General features: G+C 43.9%; 1 protein-coding gene across 1 annotated transcript in view; it reads right to left on the bottom strand.

Annotated features, from left to right (window-relative positions):
- The window catches only part of CTNNAL1 (catenin alpha like 1), a 158,685-nt gene that overhangs the window by 6,967 nt on the left and 128,090 nt on the right, over positions 1-23,628 (bottom strand). The window contains exons 12-14 of the mRNA XM_065399786.1: positions 16,767-16,804; positions 2,316-2,366; positions 2,057-2,211 (exon numbers count right to left, since the gene is read on the bottom strand). Coding sequence (XP_065255858.1) covers positions 2,057-2,211; positions 2,316-2,366; positions 16,767-16,804 — 244 coding nt within the window. The remainder of the gene's footprint in view (positions 1-2,056; positions 2,212-2,315; positions 2,367-16,766; positions 16,805-23,628) is intronic.

Genomic DNA, 23,628 nt, shown 5'->3' with positions numbered 1-23,628 from the left:
GTCATGCTTTTGCCCTGTTATGGTGAGAGGCACCGGTGACTGCTCTAATCACAAACCTCTTTGAGACTGGGGGCTTGTCTACATTATGCAGCTTTTAGCGACAAGGCTGTGTCGACACAGCCTTGTCGCTAAAAGTCAGCGAGTGTGAATGCTCTTTTGCAGTATTTTGTTGGCACTTTTGCCGACAAAATACTTCCAGCCCTGTGAGCGGCATAAGCTTTGTCAGCAGGGGAGCATTCCTGCCGACAAAGCCGCGTTCACACTGCCGCTTGCGTCGGCAAAACTTTTGTCTTTCGCGTTTTTTTTTGTTTTTTTTTTAAGTACCCGCGAAAGACAAAAGTTTTGGCGACAACTGTGCAGTGTAGACATACCCTGGGTATGGACATGCCTTTCAAGTAATGTCACTGTTAATCAGAAGTCCCCTCCCACCTAAAACAAAAGGGGGTTGTGAACCCACGCAGGAGTTTGCACTAAGTGGGCTGAAGGCTTTTGCTGAGATATGTAGGTGTGGGCGTGTGTTTGGGCAGAACACAGACACTGAGAATAAACAGAACACAGAGAGAGGCAGATGCAAAAAGTAAGATAAGACAAACAGTTGCAGATTACAGTGTGACAGGAGAAAAAAGCTAGCAAGAGCGCTTTTGGGTCTGGTGTTGGCTAAAGAGGCTTGGGGCTGTAAACTAAGAAATGCCTCCTGCATTCAGAGAAGCAGGACTTTGTACATTCCTTGTAAATCAACAAGTTTTCATCAAAGAAAATACCAGACCATCAATTTCTAATGCCAACTGGAACATCTCCAAGATCCCTGAAATTTGATTAGACCCTCAGATAGAAAAGGGGCAATAACCCCCAAGATCTGCATTGTAATTCTTGCTGAAAATTAAGGCAAAGTATACATTTAGTTTCATTATCCCTGATCTCTACCCCATCCTCACAGCATAGCGGCTCTACATCTTTTCTTGTTCTCTATTTATTTATATAGTTAATCTTTTACTATTTGTTTTAATTTCCTTTGTTTCAATTTGATTTGCTTCAAGTAAATATTTTATTATATAGATAAAACCTCCAATAATTAACATTAAAGCTACACATTTAAACAAAGTCAGGGAAGGCAAATACTAAAAGGTTCTCAAAATGTTAACCTGCCCACACTGTACAAAATCTATATTTTCAATATCCTAACTAGTTGTCATTTTCTGTTAGTTATGATCTTTCCGATTTTTTCAGTCTAACTCCAATCTTTTTCTCCCGCCCAAGTGGGGGAGATGATTACATATTAAGTGATATTTAAATGTAAAGCCTGAAGGGATTTTTCTGTCATTTGTGTTTATTGATGAGCAAAATGTCATTAGATGCTGAAGTAGTAGTTTTTTCATTCTTCAATAATTTCAATAGCTGCAAGGGTTTTTTCTCATACTAAAAATCAAAATGAAAAAAATCACATCTAGACTGAGACATCTCAGTGCAAAATGAAATTTTTTCAGGCAGTTACAAACATTGGAATATGAGGTTCTTATGAAAGCCCTGCTGCAACCTTAATTGCAGCTTTCACAATTTTGAAAAACAGAATGTAGCTACTTTTTTTTTTTATAAGTTAAAGAAGGATTAACCTTAACATGTGACTTTTTTGCTTTTTAAAAATTACATTTGAATAATGTCTTTTTTTTTTTAAACATAAGCATTGAAGTTTTCAAAGCTGACGAAGGGAGTTAGTCCCACAATTACTGTTTGCCTTTCAAATGGGAGTTGTGCGACTAACTCTCTTGGTCAGCTTTGACAATTTCAGTGTATGTTTCTTTAAAAAAAATAAATCTTTCACAGAAGGTCCTAAAAACAGCTGCTTGCCAACAAAATCATGTCCAGCACTTAGAAAAGCTTACCAAGCTGTTTATTGATGAAGTATTATACACTAGAATATAAAATCAGGAGGCATATGGATGAAACTCAATTATAGGTCCCTATAATGTTCTGCTTTCTTGATAAAGCGAAAAACTGTCTGGGTCCTTAAGTTCTACAAATACTTTTTTTCTTTTTAAACTGTATTCAGAGTAATTACCTGGTAAATAAGTACATGGAGTGGGCCATGCTGGATATACTTTGTCCATGGCGCACAATCTCATTCTCCTGGTCCTCCCATTTCTCAGTCTCAGAGTCTACATCAGATGTGAGCAAATGCAGTTCTAATCCAAGTTTTCCAAGTTTTGCTTGTTCCTGTACATGATAAATTTACTGCATTTTTTTCCACTCACTACATTCTTTATACAAATTAACAAATAATTAAAAGGTTCAATACTAAATAGAGGGAAGCATCTTACCTCAGTATCAAGTTTGACTGGCTTTAATGCTTTCAGATTCGCATTATGCTTCTGTTTCAAACAAAAAATAATTTGAAGAAAATTTTTTATAAAAGGTATAAGCAGTCAATTTAGTAACAAGTCACGGAGTAAAATATAAGGTCATCTTTATAAGTACTTTGCAGAATAGGATTTTAGTAACTAAGACAGAGACCTACATGCTCCATATGAGAGATTTTTCTGTGTAAGGAATGGGAAACTCTTTCCTACTTGGGGTTTCTTCTGAAACATTCCTTGTGGAATGTGGAGTGAGATTTGTGTCCAAGGAAAAGCGAGGAGGTTCTGCCCCTTAGACTTCCAAAGATTCACCCAGACCCCAAAGCCCCCCTCCTGCATGGCAGCATGACCCGCTCACAAGCTAAGTAGTCCTTGCAGATAGCTGCATCCTTTTTATATCACCTCTCAGGGGTGATTTTGAAGCTATAGAAAAGAGCTACCTACTGGTTGACTCATCATCAGCTCTTTGGCAGGTCTCCAAACTGAAATCCACACAAACCCAGGAGGGGCACACTGCTTCCAGTGGCTGCTGCTCCTCCTCCTGTGCCACTCAGACCCTTAGTGACTGTAATGGCTGGAGGCCAACACAGGAACATTCAGTGGAGCTGCTGCTTTTCTCATTCCATGGATTTGCTCTCTTTTATAAATGTCTTACTATGGGCCAGATAAGGATACCCTCGCTCAGGTTGAGTAACACCTGACTCCATGGCTGGTCCTACCGACTTCAAGGCAATCATGAATTAAGCTGCTCTTCAATGTAATATCAGAATCTGTCTGTCTGTGTTTTGTAAAGCAATGGTTCTAAACCTCTCCAGACTGCTGTGCCTCTTTCAGGAGCCTCAAGCCCGAACCCCACTACCTGGGGCTGAGGCATGTAACTTAGCTTCAGGGGGCCTCCTGTGGCATGGGGACCCAGGCAATTGTCCTGTTTGCCACCCCCTGAGACTGGCCCTGCACTTGCGACCCTCCTAAACGCTTCCCGCATCCACCAGGTTGAGAAATACTGATCTAGATGAGTTGACGTACCCCCTGGCAGAGCTCTGCGTACCCCCAGGGGTAGGTGTACCCCTAGTTGAGAACCACTGTTGTAAAAGCACCTAGGCACAATGCAGCCTCAATCCTGCTTGAGGTTTCTAGGCACTAATGGAATACTATTACTGATCTCCTGCCACAATTGGCCACTCACTGTTATTTAACTTTCATGGAAGTTCCTGCCAAAGTTCCCAAGGGCTTATTATAAACTATGAATGTCTATCCAAAATACAGTTATAAAGAACTGATCTAATTCTACATATGTACTAGAAATGGGGGGGGGGGGGGGGGAAATTGCACTGGCACCAAATGATCCACCAAAGAATTTACACATTCATAGTACTGAATGTCATTTACGTTTGTTTTGTGTAATATATTTTATATGTACAGTGGATTCTGCTTCTTATCAACCTCTTGGTTCACAGCAAAAAGTTGCCATTATCTGGAAGTTGCCAATAAGCAGCAGGCAGGCTTATGGGGCTGGAGCCAAGGAATACATTTTAACTGTGCCCTTTAACCATGTATCAGAGGGGTAGCCGTGTTAGTCTGTATCCACAAAAACAATGAGGAGTCCGGTGGCACCTTAAACACTAACAGATTTATTTGGGCATAAGCTTTCATGGGTAAAAACCCCACTTCTTCAGATGCATGGAGTCTTTAACCATGTTACTGCTTTGCTGTGTCCTAGGTTGTAGCACAGTTCAAAAACACAGATCACACACAATTAAGCATTACCTATATTAAAGACAGAACCATGTTTTAACTCTAAAAGGGACCATAGTTCTGCAATTGAATTCTTCCTGGACATGGTTATGGTAGTATAGAGATCCCTTACTGTATGAGGTATTTATGGCACCACATAACAGAATAGGCTGCCTTCTCCCAATAAATATGTTATCTTAAAGACAATTGACACAAATGTGCAAATAGGAGAATATTACATTGAATAGCAATACTAACAATTAAGAATGACTTTCATTTCCTGTTACTGTTCCTCATTGAGGATTTTGCTGGCTTCAGTAACCTTGCTGAAGTACCACCTTTGGGGACCCAGCCCATCATCCAAGGTTGAGCACACAGAGATCTCTGCATATCTATGTCAAGCGTGCACAAAAGCGTTCATGCATTTTTGTAGATTTGGGTCCCAATATGCCATCCATAAGTGCATAAAAGAAAAAGTATCTTCATCAGATAATAGCAAAGCGGCGTGGCTTTGGTGTCAGGAAAGTTGCTCAACACTGATTTCTCCCTTTACAGCAGTGGTGGGCAACCTGTGGCCTGCAGGCCACACGCAGCCCATCAGACTAATTCGCTGGCAGGCCGCGAGACAGTTTGTTTACATTGACTGTCCGCAGGCATGGCTGCCCGCAGCTCCCAGTGGCCGCGGTTCACCTTCCCAGCCAATGGCAGCTGTGGGAAGTGGGAGCCAGCACGTCCCTGCAGCTCACGCCACTTTCTGTGGCTCCCATTGGCCGGGAATGGCAAACTGCGGCCACTGGAAGCTGCGGGCGCCCATGCCTGTGGACAGTCAATGTAAACAAACTGTCTCGTGGCCCGCCAGCAGATTACCCTGATGGGCCGTGTGCGGCCCACGGTCCACAGGTTGCCTACCACTGCTCTACAGACACTGTCTGATCTATAAGGGCTTATCTACACATTGAGACTCAGGAAAGTTATTACAATTTAAAGGTGTGAAGTTAAATTACATTGTTTCATAGAGTTTAAGGCCAGAGGAAACATTAGATCTTCTTGTCTGACCTCCTGTACATCACAGCCCATTCATTTTCACCCAGATACCCCTTTATTAAGGCCAAAGACTTTAGTCTAACTAAAGCATTCAATCTTCAGGAGGCTAACCTATGTGCCTTAGAAAGAACAGGAGAGACCAATGTGCCACCAATGCTTGAGACCCCTGTAAAGGCAGGGAATTCATTAGGTGAGAAATGTCCACATGATCCCAGCAAGCAAACCATGCTCTATGCTGCAAAGGGAGGCAAAAAACCCAAACCAAAACCCAGTGTCCCTGGCAATCTGACCTTGGGTAAAAATTCCTTCCTGACCAACTCTGGCAAATAAGTATGATCCTGAGCATTTGAGCTAGACACACCAGTCAGGCATCTAGAAAGAGGATTCTCTGTACCACTGATCCAACCCATCTGGTGTCCCATTTCCAGACATGGACAATCTCTGATGCTTCTAAGAAAGGTGAAAAAACCCAGAATACACCTAACCAATTGTGCATCAGGGAAAAACCTTATTTCTAGGGCTGTCAAGCGATTAAAAAAATGAATTGCAATTAATCGCATTGTTAAACAATAATGGAATACCATTTATTAAAATATTTTTGGATGTTTTCTACATTTTCAAATACATTGATTTAATTTACAACACAGAATACAAAGTGTATAGTGCTAACTTTATATTTATTTTTGATTACAAACATTTGCACTGTAAAAAACAAAAGAAATAGTATTTTTCAATTCACCTCATACAAGTACTGTAGAATTATGTACAAAAAATAACTGCTTTGAAAAATAAAACAATGTAAAAAACTTTAGAGCCTACAAGTCCACTCAGTCCTACTTCTTGTTCAACCAATTGCTCCGACAACCAAAGTTGGTTACAATTTACAGGAGATAATGCTGCCCGCTTCTTGTGTACAATGTCACCTGAAAGTGAGAACAGGCGTTCGCATGGCACTGTTGTAGCCGGCGTCGAAAGATATTTACGTGCCAGATGTGCTAAAGATTCATATGTCCCTTCATCTTTAACCACCACTCCATAGGACATGCGTCCATGGTGATGATGGGTTCTGCTCATTAACGATCCAGAGAATGGACTGATGCATGTTCATTTTCATCATCTGAATCAGATGCCACCTGCAGAAGGTTGATTTTCTTTTTTGGTGGTTCGGGTTCTATAGTTTCCGCGTCTGAGTGTTGCTCTTTTAAAACTTCTGAAAGCATGCTCCACACCTCATCCCTCTCAGATTTTGGAAGGAACTTCAGATTCTTAAATCTTGGGTCAAATGCTGTAGCTATTTTTAGAAATCTCACATTGGTATGTTCTTTGCCTTTTGTTAAATCTGCTGTGAAAGTGTTCTTAAAATGAACATGTGATTGGTCATCATCTGAGACTGCTTTAACATGAAATATATGGCAGGATGTGGGTAAAACGGAGCCGAAGACATACAGTTCTCCCCCAAGGAGTTCAGTCACAATTTTTTTAACGAGCATCATCAGCATGGAAGCATGTCCCTCTGGAATGGTGGCCGAAGCATGAAGGGGCATACGAATGTTTAGCGTATCTGGCACTTAAATACCTCACAACGCCGGCTACAGAAGTGCCACGAGAACACCTGTTCTCACTTTCAGGTGACGTAAATAAGAGTCAGGCAGCAGCATCTCCTATAAATGTAAACAAACTTGTTTGTCTTAGTGATTGGCTGAACAAGAAGTAGGACTGAGTGGACTTGTAGGCTCTAAAGTTGTACATTGTTTTGTTTTTGAGAGCAGTTATGTAACAACAAAAAATCTGCATTTGTAAGTTATGCTTTCAGAACAAAGAAATTGGACTACAGTACACCTCTACCTCGATATAACGCTGTCCTCGGGAGCCAAAAAATCTTACTGCGTTATAGGTGAAACCGCGTTATATTGAACTTGCTTTGATCCACCAGAGTGCGCAGCCCCGCCCCCCCGGAGCACTGCTTTATCGCGTTATATCCGAATTCGTGTTATATTGGTTCGCATTATATCGGGGTAGAAGTGTACTTGTATGAGGTTAATTGAAAAATAGTATTCCTTTTGTTGATTATTTTTAACAGTGCAAATATTTGTAATAAAAAATAATAATATAAAGTGAGCACTGTACACTTTGTATTCTGTGTTGTAATAGAAATCAATATATTTGAAAATGTAGAAAAACATCCAAAATATTTAATAAATTTCAATTGGTAGTGTATTGTTTAACAGTGTGATTAATCACGATTAATTTTTTTAATTGCGATTAATTTTTTTGAGTTAATCGAGTGAGTTAACTGCGATTAATTTACAGCCCTAATTATTTCCTGACACCTGCAGATGACTGATTTGATTATCTTATCTTAACAGAACTGAAAGTGTTATGAATATGCAGAGTGCAATGCAGGCAATCCTGTGCTGCCCATGGCCCCTGAAGGAAGGGGAGGAGCAGGGGGATTCAGATTCAGATTTCAAGGCCAGAAGGGACCTCCACAACCATCCAGCTTGACCCTCTGCACATAAAGGTCATAGAATATCTCCCAGACACTGTATTAAAGCATATATTTTTTAAAAGAGATCTAATCTTGTCTTAAAAGCACTGAGCAACAGTGGATCTACCACCTCCCTAGTAAACTGTTCCAATTTTTAATTACCCTCATAACCAGGAAACTATGTCTTATTTCAAAGTCGACTTTATTTAATCTCCAGCCACTGGAGCTTGTGAAGCCTTTGTAAGCCAGGTTGAAAAGCCCTCCTGATATCAGATAACTTTTGCACGTGTACGTACCTGGACACAACGATCAAGTCACCACTCAACTTTCTCTTTGATAAGTTGAGCTCCTTGACTAGCGTCATAAGGCCTGTTTGCCAGCTCCTAGATCAATTTTGTGGCCCTCCTTTGAACTCTCTCTAGTATTTTCATATCCTCCTTGAAGCATGGACACCAGAACTGGACACAGTGTTCTAGCAGTGGTCTTGCTGTATACAGCAAAAATATCCCTTCCCTGCTTCTAGTGGATATTCCCCACTTTTTATACATCCAAGGATTGCATTAGCCCCTTTTGCCACAGCATTGCTTTGACTGCTAATGTTGAGGTGATTATCTGCGACGACTGTAAGTCCTTCTGTGAGTCACTGCTTTCCCAGACAGCCTCCCATCCTCAGGTACAACTTGTGTTACAACCTATTTCTCATTCAGAAGTAAAGTGAACATAGTTTGCTTTAGCTTAAGCGAACTAAGGCCTCTTTACTTCTGAATGAGAACATCCACACAGCGGTTTAATGCACTTTCATTTCACTCCTTTGTTTAATTAGTGTTAACTTTTCTGAGTGTCCCTGTGTAGACAAGCCACAAGTAATATGCTCTACATGCAGGTCAAGCATGCTACTTAAAGGAGGATGCAGTCTTCTCAGATGTGAGTCTCCCATGCAGGATTTCCATTGCCTGTAAATACCACTTCCTATATGTTTTAGCTATGTAGGAGTCTTAACGTTTCACAAAGATCTGCCTAGCTGTTATTGATCATAATTTCTTCCTATTAGCACAGATACAATCAGTTGCAAAGGGATAGGTGGTGGCAGGTTTCTGAAGCATGTGTGTAGTGGTGATTCTCTTCTAGTACAGGTTACAGCTGCTTGAAACAACTGTTTGTTGTGTGGGAATTCTGAGATTTTGAAATTTGGTTTCATCCTTAATTGGGCAGAAACATCAAAATCTCAGAATTCTTCATGAAATGAAATACTCCAAAAGTATTTTCTTTCAACTTCATCATTCTGATTTATTATAATTTGTCATGTATCTAAAAGTTTAAATGTTTTGACTTTAATATTGCAATTAATAAGATAACAAAAGTAAAAAAGTTAAAAATAGAGGTTACTTACCTGTAACTGGAAGTTCTTCAAGATGTGTGGTCCCTAAGTGTATTCCACATGTGAGTGTGCATGCGTGCCATACACCCCAGTCCGGAAAGTCTAACAAGCAGTGTCCGTTGGCCCGCGCATACTCAGTAGTCCTCCTCATGCTCCAGACCAAGCATGTAAGAGGAAGCCCAGGCTGAAGTCTCTCCAGTTCCTCCTCCTATCGTGAATTGAGGAGGATCTGAAGCAGAGGGGACAGAGGGCGGGTAGTGGAGTACAGATAGGGACCACACATCTCGAAGAACTTCCAGTTACAGGTAAACAACCTCCATTTCTTCTTTGAGTGCCGGCACCTATGTGTATTCCACACGTGGGTGATTGACAAGGAGTGTTGAGGCTGGAGGGGTGAGAGGATGCCTGAACTAGCGCATAATGTTTTGTAAATGGAGCCGCTCTGCATATGTCCAGTATGGGTACTTCCTGCCGGGATGCTGTAAAGGCAGCTTATGCTCTTGTGGAATGTGCTCTTACCTCAGGCAGAGGGAAATGTGCTAATTCATAGCACATGATGATGTAACCAGAACTCCATTAGGAGATTCTCTGAGAGGATATAGCTTGTCCTCGAGTCCATTCCACTATAGCAAGAAATAGCCTAAATGATTTTCTGACAAATGTGGTCCTCTGCAGGTAGAACGCTAAGGTGCGTCTGAGGTTGAGGGAATGAAGTTGGCCTGCCTCAGCAGAAACATGGGGTTTCAGGAATAAAATGGGTAAGCGGATAGTTTGGTTGATGTGGATTTCAGAAATAACCTTGAGGAAGAATTTAGTATGTTGGTGAAGAGAGAAAAACAGCATACGGTGGGGGTCTGCCAGGAGGGCTCCCATCTCACTCACCCTTCTGGTTGAGGAAATAGCAACTAGAAACATGACTTTCATGGACAGGTGCGACATGGAGCATGTTACCACGCATTCAAATGGTGGCCTGGTGAGTGCTAATAGGATGAGGTTGAGGTCACATTCAGGTGTAGGTTTTACAACTGGCAGAAAGGTCCTGACTAGGCCTTTCATAAACCTCACTGTCAGGAAGGCACTGACTGCTGCAAGATGGACCAATGGTGAGCTAATGGAAGGACTTGAGTTTTTTAAAAACAGGAAATAATCTTAAACAACTAAGATATTTGCAGAAGTTGGAAGCGGCTGTTTATTCTGAGCCTAGGTAGACAAGCGTCTCCTTTTAGCTAGGTAGCAGATTCTAAGTCTTTCCTACTTTGAGTAAGAATAGCTTGGCCTGGTGCTGAGCAACAGTGTTCTCATTCTGATGCCCATCCAAAACACTAGGCCATGAGGTCGAGAGGGCTGGAACATGGTGAAGGGGGGGGCGGAGGGGCTGTGTGTTTCTGTTGCTTGAGGCACTGCCTCCAGCAGCTCCCATTGGCCGCGGTTCCCCGTTCCCGGCCAACTGGAGCTGCTGGGGGCGCTGCCTGAAGCAACAGCCACACACAGCCCCTCCGCCCCCCCTTCCCCATGTTCCAGCCTCTTCCCGGAGCTGCGCAGGGCAGGGCAGGCAGGCAGGAAGCATGCCCTGCTCCCAGTGCACGTCCGGCCGGAGCCACTCTGGTAAACACTGGGGGAGGGTGGGGGGCTTGCGGGCCACAGAAAATCACCCCGCGGGCTGCCTGTTTGAGACCCCTGCTCTACAGAGTATGCTTGATGAATAATTTCTAATACCCAACTATCAAGAGAGAGTCCCAATTTTGGGTGCAAAGTGAGAGGCAGCCCCCAAAGATAAGGAGGGGAGGGATAGATGTGGGTGGCATCAGTAGTGGTGGGCGGATTTTGACTGAGGTATCAAAAGTATCCCTTAGTGGGTAGCTGGGAATGGATAGAGGTTTTGGTAGTAGAGGGGGGCTGAAAAAAGAGAGACCTCTGAAGCCTCTGTTTACACAGGGATTTGGCTGGATGCTGATGGCAGAACATCTGTGGAGGGGGCAGCCTTGGCTTATACACCTGCCTCTAGTGTTTTCTCCTCTGGACCAGGGTGTAAATTCCCAAGAAGCACAGGAGTTGATGTTGAGACTTTCATCCGATTTCCTGCTAAACAAATTTGACTCGTCAAAAGGCAAGTCCTGCATGGTGTACTGGACCTTCCTGAGGAGTGAAGCCAAGACACATGCGTCGTGACTATGCCAGTGGCCAAGCCTCTGGATGCAGTGTCCACAGCAGCTTGAAGGGAAGTTTTTGCCACTAACTTGCCCTCTTCTATGAAAGCCTGAAATTGGGCTCCATCCTCAGCTGGCATGGTCTTGGGATGCTGCAATCTTTCTTTCTCTGTGGATGCATGTACAACCACAGAATTGTTGCCAGGTGGAAGAAAAGAAATTCAGCCCCTTTGGCAGGGGCAAAACAGCATTTCTCAGCCCTCTTAGGCATGGGGGCACATGAGGCTGCAGTGTGCCAGACCAACCTGGCTGGCTCCTGGATATCCTCATTAACACCACCTTGCATAGACCTACAGCTGCAGAATATCTAGGAGTTGCTGTTGGGAGTCCCTGGACCTCCACCAGTGGTACCTGGAGGTTATTGGCTATCCTCTGCAGGAACCCCTGGTACTGCCCATGGTCGTCCAGTAGAGATGGTGAAGGTGGAGTGATAGCTTCATCCAGAAATAAGGACAAGATTCCTGTTGATACTATCAGTTATACCTATCTCATAGAGCTGGAAGGGACCCTGAAAGGTCATCAAGTCCAACCCCCTGCCTTCACTAGCAGGACCAAATACTGATTTTGCCCCAGATCCTTAGGTGGCCCCCTCAAGGACTGAACTCACAACCCTGGGTTTAGCAGGCCAATGCTCAAACCACTGAGCTATCCCTCCCCCCCTGGGTACTTCAGACCCAGGTCAACGTCCGCCTCCTTGTACTCTTAGGAATCCGGTGGGCGCCAGGTAGAAGAAGTGTGGTTGGATTCGTGGACAGCTCCAGAGCATCTACCATAGGGTTTCTAGGGGCCCCAATAAGGCCAAATGGAAGGATCAACCATGTGTATGTGGGGGAGCGGGAGGGGGACTCCATGGCATCGGGTAGCAATGGTCCCTGGGAAGTCATATTTGGGAGGATGGCGTTCAGAGCTCTTTGACTGTTTATCAGGACTCAGCTCTCTATGAGGAGATGAACCAGCTAGGGTGTCCAACTCATCCGAATCTAAGAACTCTGTCTGCACTGCTCGGGCCAATGGTTACAGAGGGTGGATGCTCTTGCCCGGGGGCTGGAGAGGGGATTGTTCTTTGCTACACCAGAAGACTTAACTGCATCAGTGACATGTGTGTCTCAGGATGACCAGGCAAAGCGTAGGTGTCCACATGACCAGCTGTTCAGGGCATTCTAATGGTCAGGATCAACAGTTCCGATATATTCTGGGAAGTTGGGCAGTCCTTGAAGGGCAGGCTGGTACCAAGGAACAACCAGGTCCAGCAGTTCTGGATGGAGACAACAGATGTCAGTCCTTGTGTTTTGGAGCTGGTGCCACCAAGGTATTGACAGATCCTTTTCCTTGTGCGCTTTACCCTCCAGCCTGGGGATCTTTTGCGGTCCTGGACCAACACGATCCATACGCAAAGACTCACCCATCCTGAATGGGCTCGGGGAGGAATCCCTTCTTTTATGGGCAGATTTGGATGAGGATCTGTCCTTCCGACCATGTGAGTGCTCCCTACGCTCATGGGAAGCCCAGGCAGAAGAGACCTTAGGCTTCGCTGCTGTAGGCTCAACTCCTAAGTATGTACTTGAAGGAGTGCTGCTCGTCTAATGGGGCCGATGTACAAGGTGGCCTCCCTGGCCCAGATCAGAGTGAGGCCTCACAGACTTCTCCTTAAGGTGTTTCCTTAATCAAAGCTCATGAACTTTGCAGGTTTGTGGTGGAAACGAGTGACAAATGTTGCACTTCGCAGCAATATGCATCTCACCCAAGCTGTAGAGAGCTTTGGTGATCATCGCTCAGAGAAGGAGCAAGGACAGGAGACACTGCTCATGAATGCGGGGACTCTCGGCATAGTCCCACACCAGGACGAGGAAGTCCCTGGTATAGGGAAATAACTATTTACACTAACTCTACTAATTTTAAAATTATTTATAAATTTATTTGCAGACTACTAAGGATAAAAGCAGGAAAAATCTGTGGACACAGGGATTCCAATTCAGGCCATGCAGTGGTCAGAAGGAACTGGAGAGGTGTTGGGTCACATTGCCTCTTATGTCCTCAGTCTGAAGCATGAGCAGAACTACTGCATACTGGTTAGAATTTCCAGACTCAGGCAGATGGTGTGCATGTGCCCATGGGTGGAATACACATAGGGACCAGCACCTGAAGAAGCACAAAATGTCTGACTACTTCCCATGACAGTTTCAGTGTGTTTCTGTAAAATATTTCATTTTTGTCAAATCAGCATTTTCCAACAGGAAACCGTTCTGTTGGAAAATGTTTGACCAGGTCTACTTCAGCTATGAATCTGTCCCAATCTCCCTCCTTTTCTATAGCATTTCTATACTCCGCCTCCCCTTATCCCCCTTTTTAAGTGCTTTTTCCCCTCCCCCAACCACACACACTTTTTTCTTCCGTATACTTTATACTACTTTGCCTGTTGGTGTTTGTTCTCAAGCAGTGTGGGTGCAGAGCCGGCAATGGGGAACCAACCAGGATTATTCAATTTCTTTCTATATCAAGCTTTTTACACATGAAGCTGCCTCAGAGGGAACTAGGATTTTGACTAGCAAACAGGGCCGTCCTTAGGCATAGGCGGCTGCATAGGGCACCCGGAAATTTGGGGCACCCCTGGGTCTTAGTGTCCACCCTCCTGCCTCTTCCTATCCCTGTTCTGACCCTTCCTGCAGGCTCCCACAGCTAGCTGCTCCAGCCTGGTGACTCTTACTCCGGAGGAGATCTAGTAACTTAAAAGTGAAAAAGCCTTCCAGCCTGCCAGCCCTATTAGCACAACATTGAAACTGTTAAAGAGCCATTCAAGTGGTAATGAAGCCATTTAACAGGCATTTGCCAATCCCCAGGTATATACTGTCAGTTTCTGAATTTACTAACAAAAACAGTTGTGCATTACTGTAGTGCTTGGATCTTCAGACATAATTTTTTAAATAAATCCTTCAAAAGACCACGCATCTAAAATACACATTTTAATTTTAAATTTAACTTCCTTCCAAAGTCTTCCTGTCCTTTCTGCCATCCCTTTCTCCCTTCACCCCCTGTTGAAGAGAGGCTAGCTCTTAAAGGGACAACACCCCTTTCCTGCCAGATAGCTGGACAAATGAGTTTCCCTTTCTTCTCTTCTATTTGATGAACTAGTTTTAAGAGAACCATCCAGCAAAATTGGTACCTTAGTAAGACATAAAATCCTTTGTTATGCCTAAAATCTTTGGAAACATATTTTTTAAAGTTGGTGAAATTTCATACACGTGTCTATTGTTATGGAGATCACACAAAGTAAATTAGTGTTCCCTTTTTCTAAAAGCAATGAACATTGTTATGAACACACTAAACCTCTGTGACTGATCAATTTAAAATAATGTCTTTGTTTCAGTGAGTTAAATATGTAGTAATGTGGAATGATTACTTTATGAAGGCTTAAGAGTACATTTAAAATATAAAATCAGCTTAGAAATACTGATTAAGAAAATGTAAAACAGAGAAGAGCTGCATCATGTATTCCATAATATTTAATGTTGTATTCAGCAAGACAGCTGACCTGCCCTTACTACAAAGTTTTTGCAAATAAATCTCTGAAACTTCAGGGTATATCAAAAAACCTGTGACTGACATTTTTATTCCTAAATTTAGTGCTTTTAATTTGGTACCTTCTGCGTGTCCAGTCTTCATCTTCTGGCATGCAGTGGAAAACATGCTCCATTTTCTTTTGAAAAAAAACACTCTTCTGCAATTTCTTTCTAATGTCATTTGCTTCATTTGGGTTCAGGGATTTGGCTGGAAGGGAGTGAGCAGGGAGGGGGAGGGAAGAGAAGAGGGAGACAGTGGGGAAGGGTAGGGCCGGGCAGAGTGGGGGCAGGGCCTAGGGCAGAGCAAGGGTGGAGCCACAGGCAGAAGAGGTGGGCTGGGGAGCTAGCCGCCTCAAGCAGCAGCTTTACCCACCACCCATGACAGCAGGTAAGAGTGGGTCGGCTCCTGCACACCCAGCGTGCGCTGCAGTGTCCTTAGGCAGGGGCCATATTTAGAGAGCCGAATGCGCCGATGCTGCGCATTCTGCGTGAGGGAGAGGGTACGGGGGTCTCTGCGGGGAACTGTGACTCTCCGCCACTGTGAGGTGGGCCGGGCAGCTCGGTATCCTTTGCTGCCTCGTCCCTCCCCCCCACTGGGCTGTGAGCCCAGGCTGCTGTCGGGTATGGGGCACCAGTTTAATAATACTGCGTAGGGCCTTATAAATCCTAAGGACGGCCCTGCTAGTAAATAAACAGGAAAGTGTCAATTTATCTTCACAATACTCAACAATGCAACCTCCTTACTCTTTCTTGACCTCTCAACTCTTTTTCCCTCCTGAAATGCTCTGCTCTATAATGCCAGCTGAGAATCAAAGGGAAATGAACAAGAGCTTTCAAAGACAGCCGAGCAGTATGATTTATATCCCAAAACCAAAGGCTACATAGATAGTTCTTCTGGGGACAAACTATACATCAGTAATCACTGAACCAGTTAACCAAAAAAATTCTAGTCTTCTCCCCTCAATCAACTTATCTACTTCCAGAAGGTGACATTCACTCCTTTGCAAAAGGCCCAGCATAGCACCACTTAAATCCCAAGTAAGCCCTTAAGTAGGCTCAAGAATGAACCAATTTTATCTTTAAGGTACTTTACCCTTAATGAAAAGGTATAATAACAGTTAAAGTATTGCTTCTGAAACTGCTGCAGAACCATTCAAAGAAGGCTGAAGAAGAACAGGGGATTATGCCATACCACCAACTCCTCAATGCTACAGGTTTAGAAAGGGGATCAGGGAAAGAGAAAATAAAGTTGGAGATAATATTATCATTTCCCTTCCCCCATGAGAGGACTAATATGTAATATGTTATTTTGTTATTTTTATGACTATATCACAGTAATACGAACAGGACTTACTAGATGGTTTACCAGCAGATGGATATTTTCAGAAACTAGTGTATTATATACTCTAGATTGATCTGTTGACCTATTGTGCAGCTTTAGTAATAAACTAATTTATCACATAAAAAATGACATAATAAAGTCTGAATGAAAAAACAATTTTATTTACAGACAGTAGAGCCTTGCTAGCGTGGACACCTCCTAGTATGCACAAACAAGTCAATTTCTCCTTCAATAAAAGAGTTACTAGCTCAGACAATAGTGTAGGGAGGTGTCCGGTTACAAAACCTATTTTTACAATATATTACAGTGCAGTCATGATACTGTAATAATAAATGTACTATGGTACATCTTGTAAAAATAAAGTAAGACATTCTGTACATTTCAAACTATAATTAATTAAAATGAAGATAGAATTGTAAAGTAAATAACAAAAGCATATTTTATGATGAATTACCCTGGCTTTTTAAAATGTTTACTCTTTTACTAACTAATTCACAAAATCCAGTAACTCACAAAGGGCCATACAATCAAGGTGTGCATTAACAAGGTTTTATTGTCTGTATCTTTACAAAGCAGTTAATACACGAGCAATATGCAAGTTGTAGGGGTCAATTAGTTATCAACAGATGCACAACAACAAAAAAGTAACAACCCACAAAACTTACCCCTGGCCTGGGAAGTGATAGGTAGGCACGCTTCTCTCCTACGAACAACATAAGAATATTTGTATGCAGATTTTAATAAATACCATAATACTTCTAGTTTCACCCTCCCTTCACTTTAAATTATAAAAGAAACGTACTTATCTGTAATCCTCTCTGAAGTTCACTCAGAATTTCCACTCTTTATCTTGTGCTTCCAGAGACAGACAAGCCAGGAATTCCCCTATTGTTAAGATTTTTAACCCTCAGTCACTGATAGCTGAGCATAAGCCCCTCCCCTTTCATGCCATTCTGACTTCTAGTGCCTCTAGACCCTTCCAGTCAAGTCTGAAATATACAGGAATCAGAACTACTTGAAAAAAAAAACAAACAAAAAACCAACAGCATCCCCACCTCAGCCAAGGAGAAGGCAGGCAAAAGAATGGAAAAAATTAATAAAAACAACACCTCACCTCAAAAACAGAACCCCAAACTGAGGTGGGTGCATGAGTGGGAATCCTGCGAGCTGATATCTACAAAGAAGAATTATGAGTAACTAATTCCTTTCTTTAAAAGGTACCATCATCACATGTTACCCACTCCTGGAAATAATAAAAAGACAATCAAGAAACTGAAATCTTAATATAAAAATAAGTAATGAATATGGGTGCACAGGCACACTTAAAATATGGCATATGCAGAACATATGGTATTGTGATATGTTTTACTGGCATGAGTCTGGAATGGCTGCATCACTCAGCAGCAGTGAAGCCCCCTGTGAGTTATGGAAGGTTGGCCCAAATAAGTGCCAATAAAACCTTTATGATACACTGCACTAATGTATATCTGTATATGCCACATATTTTGTAGAAAAAACTATTTTAGACACGTGTTTAAGAGAATTTTAGATTTTTTTTATTGGAACTATTTCTTTCATTTCCTGAGAAGTCAGGTGCCTTGGTCATTCTGAGTACAACTGAACAAGAGAGTCAGAGGGAGAGAAAAAAAATTAAAATACATTTAAACTACATCAAAGTGAGCTAAAGAGCTTTCCCACAGATAAACATGTCACAAAAGGGGGACTGTGCCATGTGCTGACAACCTTGCATAGCATCTTCAGCTACTGCGGACCTATATTTTTCAAAATTCCACTAAACTTGAATTTTTACTCTGATCCTAAGATAGAAGAGCTGTGATGTATCTCTTGTTTAACTAGAAACATTGACGAATAAGCTACTCCCTGACAGCACAGACTCCTTCAGTTATATGGGTATATGGCTACAATAATATACATCCATGTCATCCTGGCTCACAGAAGGTACAATAGGAGAAGAGGAATATTCACAGGACACCTCAAGTACTGATCCTCTGCACGACACATGGCCTTAGGTGTCCTGCAAAGGTCTGTGTCTTCAGGGGAAGATAAAAATTTGAATCCATTTCAAGAAAGTAAAGAGCTCTGCTCACTTGAGGTGCAAGTACTAAGAGATGGCCCAAAAACATGGAGACTGAGATGAAAAGAACAAAGACAACAACAGGAGAAGTGTCAAAACTTGCCATAGTTCTGGTTAAAAATAATTTTGTGAAGGTTAGAAGATGGGAAACACTAGAAGACCTTGTGGAAGGGTTCCTAAACCCCAATCACTCCAAGAAGTCACTGTACATTTCATCTATTAGGAGATGTGTCCTTGGTTCAGCAGACTGGTGGAACCTTCTAGAAACAGTGCCAGTTGGGGAAGCCCACACGTCTTTTGAATGTTTGAAGCCATAAGGGTAGCAAAGTATAAAAATGGGGAAATGGCAACACAACCGTCTCAATTCCTTCCAACTGCAGTAGCGTACAGATCTGGAAAGCATGCCTGGTCTTTCACCAGACCTAGCTAAAAAAAATCTTTTTGCATTTGTAAATAGTTAGTATTTGTTTTTTATAGTTTTAGTAATTTTAGGAAGTTTTAGTGAGAAAACACTTAGCTAGTATTTGAGGCCCTTAAGATGCTTTTTTGTGCACCTGCTAGTAAGAGAGATCAGGCTCTACAGGTTATACCTCTTGCCCAGCAGTTTTTTGAGTCTCAGATGCAACTCTCTGGAAAAGGCGTGGTCCTCCTCATGTTATTTCATAGGTAAGAGCTACATCTGGAGGGCAAGGAAAGAGGCAGAAAATGCCTCCAGGTAGTCTTATTGCCTTGGCAGCAAAGCTCAAGTTCAGAGGCTCTCAGCGCCACAGGTTCTGTGCAGGACCAATGAGAGCCTCTCTGGCTCCCAGCACATCTCCAGGGTTTAAGACAAGGCATCTAAAATTGGCACTGGCATCTGAAACGGGAAGCAAGACAGATTCAACAAGTAAGGATCTGACCAGTGGATCCAAAGGCCAGCTGGAACACAGGATAAGTATGTTCACACTATCATTGCTTTATACCCCTTCCATTTCCATCAGTTATGAAGGGCCCACAAACATCTGAGGGTTTTCCTCCTAAATCTCTTTCTCAGAGCAACAAGCAGGCTCATGTTCCCCAGGTTCGATGTCACACTCTTCAAAAGCTCCTGGTGGGCCCTTGTATCACCCTGGGGAAGGTCCTGCTATCACCTCATCGGGCGAAGATGATGATGAGGCAGGTACAGGTGGGGCGGCCAACTCCACCGCTTCTGTCAGGGGAGCATCGGCCAAGGCTGGCTGTCCCTGGGGAGCTTGCTCCAACTCTGCATCCACGTCTGGGGGCAGGTGGGAGACTGTCGCCGATCATCTTTCAAATGCGCCTAAAACCAACCGATGCCCTTGCGATGGATGGAGAAACCAAGAGGCCGGCCACTGGCCCTGGGGTTATGCGGCTACTGGTGGCCCAGAAGGGAATGCCGATGTCCCCAGTGGCTGACCTTGGCCTGCAGGCAGGTCTTCCTCCTCGCTGTCATAGCCTGAGGAGGGAGAGACTTGTCTGGGGGCCCAGAACGGTACTGAGGCCTCCTGTCTATCCCATTCCTATCAGCTCTCTCCGCGGACCTCCGTTGGGGACCTGCATAGACATGAAGGCTCTTGGTGCCATGACTCCAGTGACCGGTGTTGGCGTTCGGCAGATTGGCGACAGTACCCTGGTGATCGACGCATCACGCTTTGAGAATGGTGCCGTTCCACAGGGAGCGGGAGCAAGAGGATAGACGTCTCGGAGACTGTCGATGTGCTCGCAGTGATCTGTACTGGCAATCCAGAGACCGATGACAAGGCTCCAGGAACTGGCACCTCGACCCTCTGGAGTGGTGCCGAGGACTGAGAGACCGACTCGGGCGCTCCCGACACTGGGGCTCTGGGGACTGGTGACATGCCTCTGCAGATCTGCGCCAGACCGCCAGCAATCGATACCAGGACCCCGAGGAATGCTGCCTAAAGTCCAGGGACCAACGCTGGGAACTCTATCAGGTAAACTGACCTGCATCTGGGGGCTGGTGGCGCTGTTCAGGCGAGCGCTGACGGGGCACCCCCTGCAGTGGAGAGTGGTGCCGCGCTGATGGAGACCACTGGAAGGGTTCCAGGGCATGTTTACCTCTTGAACGGGGTACCTTTACTAACCGACGTGGGCAGCACTGAAAGAGACAGTATGTCCTTAGGGGCCTGAAAGGCCTCCAGCATGAATGGCACTGCCAGGTGCTGAGTGCCTCTGCCAGTGCCCGCGGTGGTGGTGGGGTCTGAAAGTGGGTTTGACAGCTCAATGGGAGCTGGAGCCTGGCTAACGTCTGGAGGGGAAGAGCTGCCCCGCGCAGGTCTTTGCTCTCCTCCCACTCTCTCCTTCCTTTTCCGGGATGTAGGAGAATGCCCTCTCCCAGCCTTTCTTTACTTTTTAGCCTGTACCGGGGATGGGGATCAGCACCGGTTGGAGGTCGGTGCTGGCGGCGTGCTCTGCACCGAGGCCACAATGCTTGGAGCAGAGTCTGATCTCGTTGGCTCCGAGGCTGGTGCAAGGGCCGACTCCATAAGGAGTGCTCGGAGACCAATGGCCCGCTCCTTTTTGGTCTGCAGCCTGAAGCTCTTGCAATGTGACACTTGTCGCTCATGTCGGTTTCCCCTAAACACTTCAGGCAGCTTCTATGGGGGATCACTGACTGGCACAAGTTTTTTTGCAGCAGTCACAAGGCTTGAAGCACGGGGACCACGGCATGCCCTGTCTCTAGGCTAAGTCCCGCATGGGACTAACTAATTCTAACTTAACACTAAAGGAACTATTAACTATACAACTTTAACAACTGTATACAACAAATTTGCTACTAAGCACAGCTGAAATAGGAAAGCTTGCCGGGGCAAGGAGATGTTCCAGCACCGTCACTGGCAGTAAGAAGAAAGTGAGGGAGGGGGAACCGGCAGCACCCCTTATACTGGTGCATACGCGTGCCACTCCAGAGGGCACCAGAGCCAAACCCCTACAGATACCACTAAGGGAAAAACTTCCAGCACTGGGGCATGTGGGGAGCACACACACCTACAATGTAATGGACATGAGCAAGCACTCAAAGAAGAACTTAAGAGAAGTGCAAGAGACAAAGCTGATTTTATAAGTTAAGTTTTCCTTGTGACACATGGTTAATAAAACAGAATGCTTACATCATGTGTGGTTATTAAGACATAGCTCTAGCCATGGGGTATAAAGTAACAAAAAGGACATTGATGCCATGACAAGGCCACCTCAGAAGGCAAGGCATATATGTATACCCACAGCTAGATGACTGGCTGGTCAGAGCCCAATCCCAAGTAGTTCTAACATTCCATGAGGACAACTTGCTATTTATTTAAAAAGTTGGGCCAAGAGATTAACTGAGGGAAAAAATCCTGCATTACCCTAACTCAGAGAATCATCTTCACTCGGATAATTTTGGATTTGATACAAGGCAGGCACTCCCACCAGAGGACAGAGGTACTTCAAAATATGTAAGGCTAGAAACACTGACAGGTAACATGTCAACCAGTGGTGTTTTTCCATAGACTGATAGGCCTCAAGACTTAAAGCACTTATGCAACTCCTTATGCTTGACTAAGAATGAGGCCCTGAAGCATAGGTTAGTGCAATAATACATCCCCAATGTAGATAACATATCTCTTCTGCTGCTGATACCCCAAAAGGTGTCAACTCTTTCCACTGAGAGAATCAATGGAGCAACATCCTGAAGAATGCAACCTCCACTAACAATGATCGATTGTCTCAGATGCTCAAGTCTGGGCTGCTCACTGAAAAACTGACTTCAGGAACCACAGATACTGGAATACCCAGGAGGATAAAATATACAATCTGAAAGCTGCAGGCAGTCAGATGGTCCCTCAAGTCCAGGTAGCTCTGCAAAAGGAAATTACATTGTGTAGAAGTGGTGCCTAAACCATCAGATACATCCCATAGTTCATCTGGCATGGAAACACATCCTCATGGACCAGCTCAGGCAAAATCTTCAAGACAAACAGTCTTTGTTGGTCTCTAACTGCTTCAAAACTTAATTGCTCAGGTCAAATTTAAGACATCTTGCTAAATCACAGAACACTATCTACTTCCGTCTGTTAAAAACATTTCTATTTATGTGAGTAACTGTGGACAAAAATCTCTCTCCAACCACAGCCCCTATCTCAATCTCGGAGTACTTATTATACCTCTCATCCATGAGACTGTCCGTATCTTCTATAAAAGGTGCACTTTACAGCCATCTGCGCTCACAATCCAGAAGTAGAAAACAAGAGCATGCTTGGTCATCTTGTAGAGAAATACTTTATTAATGGACTATAAGTGAATAGAATTGCTCTGGTGAAAGACAAATACCCACCTTGTACTTAAACTTAGTGCCCACTGGGGTAATGAAACCCCTTTTTGGATCCACAGCTTACTGCCTTAACAAATGTGAAAAAGGTGAGCAAACTCCAGGGTCTTATGGCTGACCCTCCTTTTACAATCTTCACTACATGACAAAGTGGTCCTTCACCTACAACCAATATTCCTTCCAAAAGTGGTGGCTGATTAATATGGTAATCGCACTACAAGTCGGCCAGCTTTCTTTCCAGGACCATACTTCCATCAAGGAGAAGCCAAGTTACCCACACTAGAGGTGAAGCAGGCATCAGGGCACTAACTGTCTTCCTAAACAGATCAAAAGAACACAGAAAATCATTCAGGTGTTTCATTGCCCCAACATCTGTCCAAGTGAACCAATCTCTGCACTGAAGAGTGTTATAAATTAGCAAATGTTCTGGATGACATCTCAGGTATGCCAAGCTGTCTGATTAAAGGGGCCACAGTACTATGGGGAAAGCAGGTACAAAGCAACAAGAAAGAAAACCATCAAAGAAGCTATCATAGTAGCACCAAGAATCCCAGTTCAAAAGTGTCAAATACTGAGGTCTCCTTGGTGCTATGCACGAAATCTCAAAGTGACAAGCTGAAAACCCTTGATGTCAGAGGAAAATGGAACATGGGCACATTGAGACTGTCTCAGCATAGTCACAAGTATACTGAGACCCAAACTAAAATGGAAGCTTTTGCATGCATGTGCACTTACATACACACAACCATCAGCAAAGGAACTGAGTGGGAGAAGAGTGTAAACAAAAATAAGGGAAACAGCGGCAAACACCAGAAGAGAAGAAACAAAACCAACATACAGCTTAAGTGAGGAGCGTCTTTGCTGACTGTACTCAAAAAACCGGCATGAAGACTCTAGAAGGGCACTGATAGTTGAAAAAGGCACAAAAGTGAGGCACTCAACTACCAGTGCCTGAGAGGGGCAAAATGCTAAGAGCTAGGAGTTCCCAGCCTGTCTTGTGGTGGAAGATAAAAACTTATGAGTGAGAATTCTGTGTGCATTTTGTGGCCAAGGTAGGTGCAGGTGAGATTATTCTCAGAAATTTTTTTTAAGCCACTAGATACAA

Source organism: Emys orbicularis, chromosome 2 (genome assembly GCF_028017835.1).
Source record: "Emys orbicularis isolate rEmyOrb1 chromosome 2, rEmyOrb1.hap1, whole genome shotgun sequence".
In the NCBI taxonomy this organism is placed as follows: domain Eukaryota; kingdom Metazoa; phylum Chordata; order Testudines; family Emydidae; genus Emys; species Emys orbicularis.
This window is presented reverse-complemented; position numbering and strand designations above follow the sequence as displayed.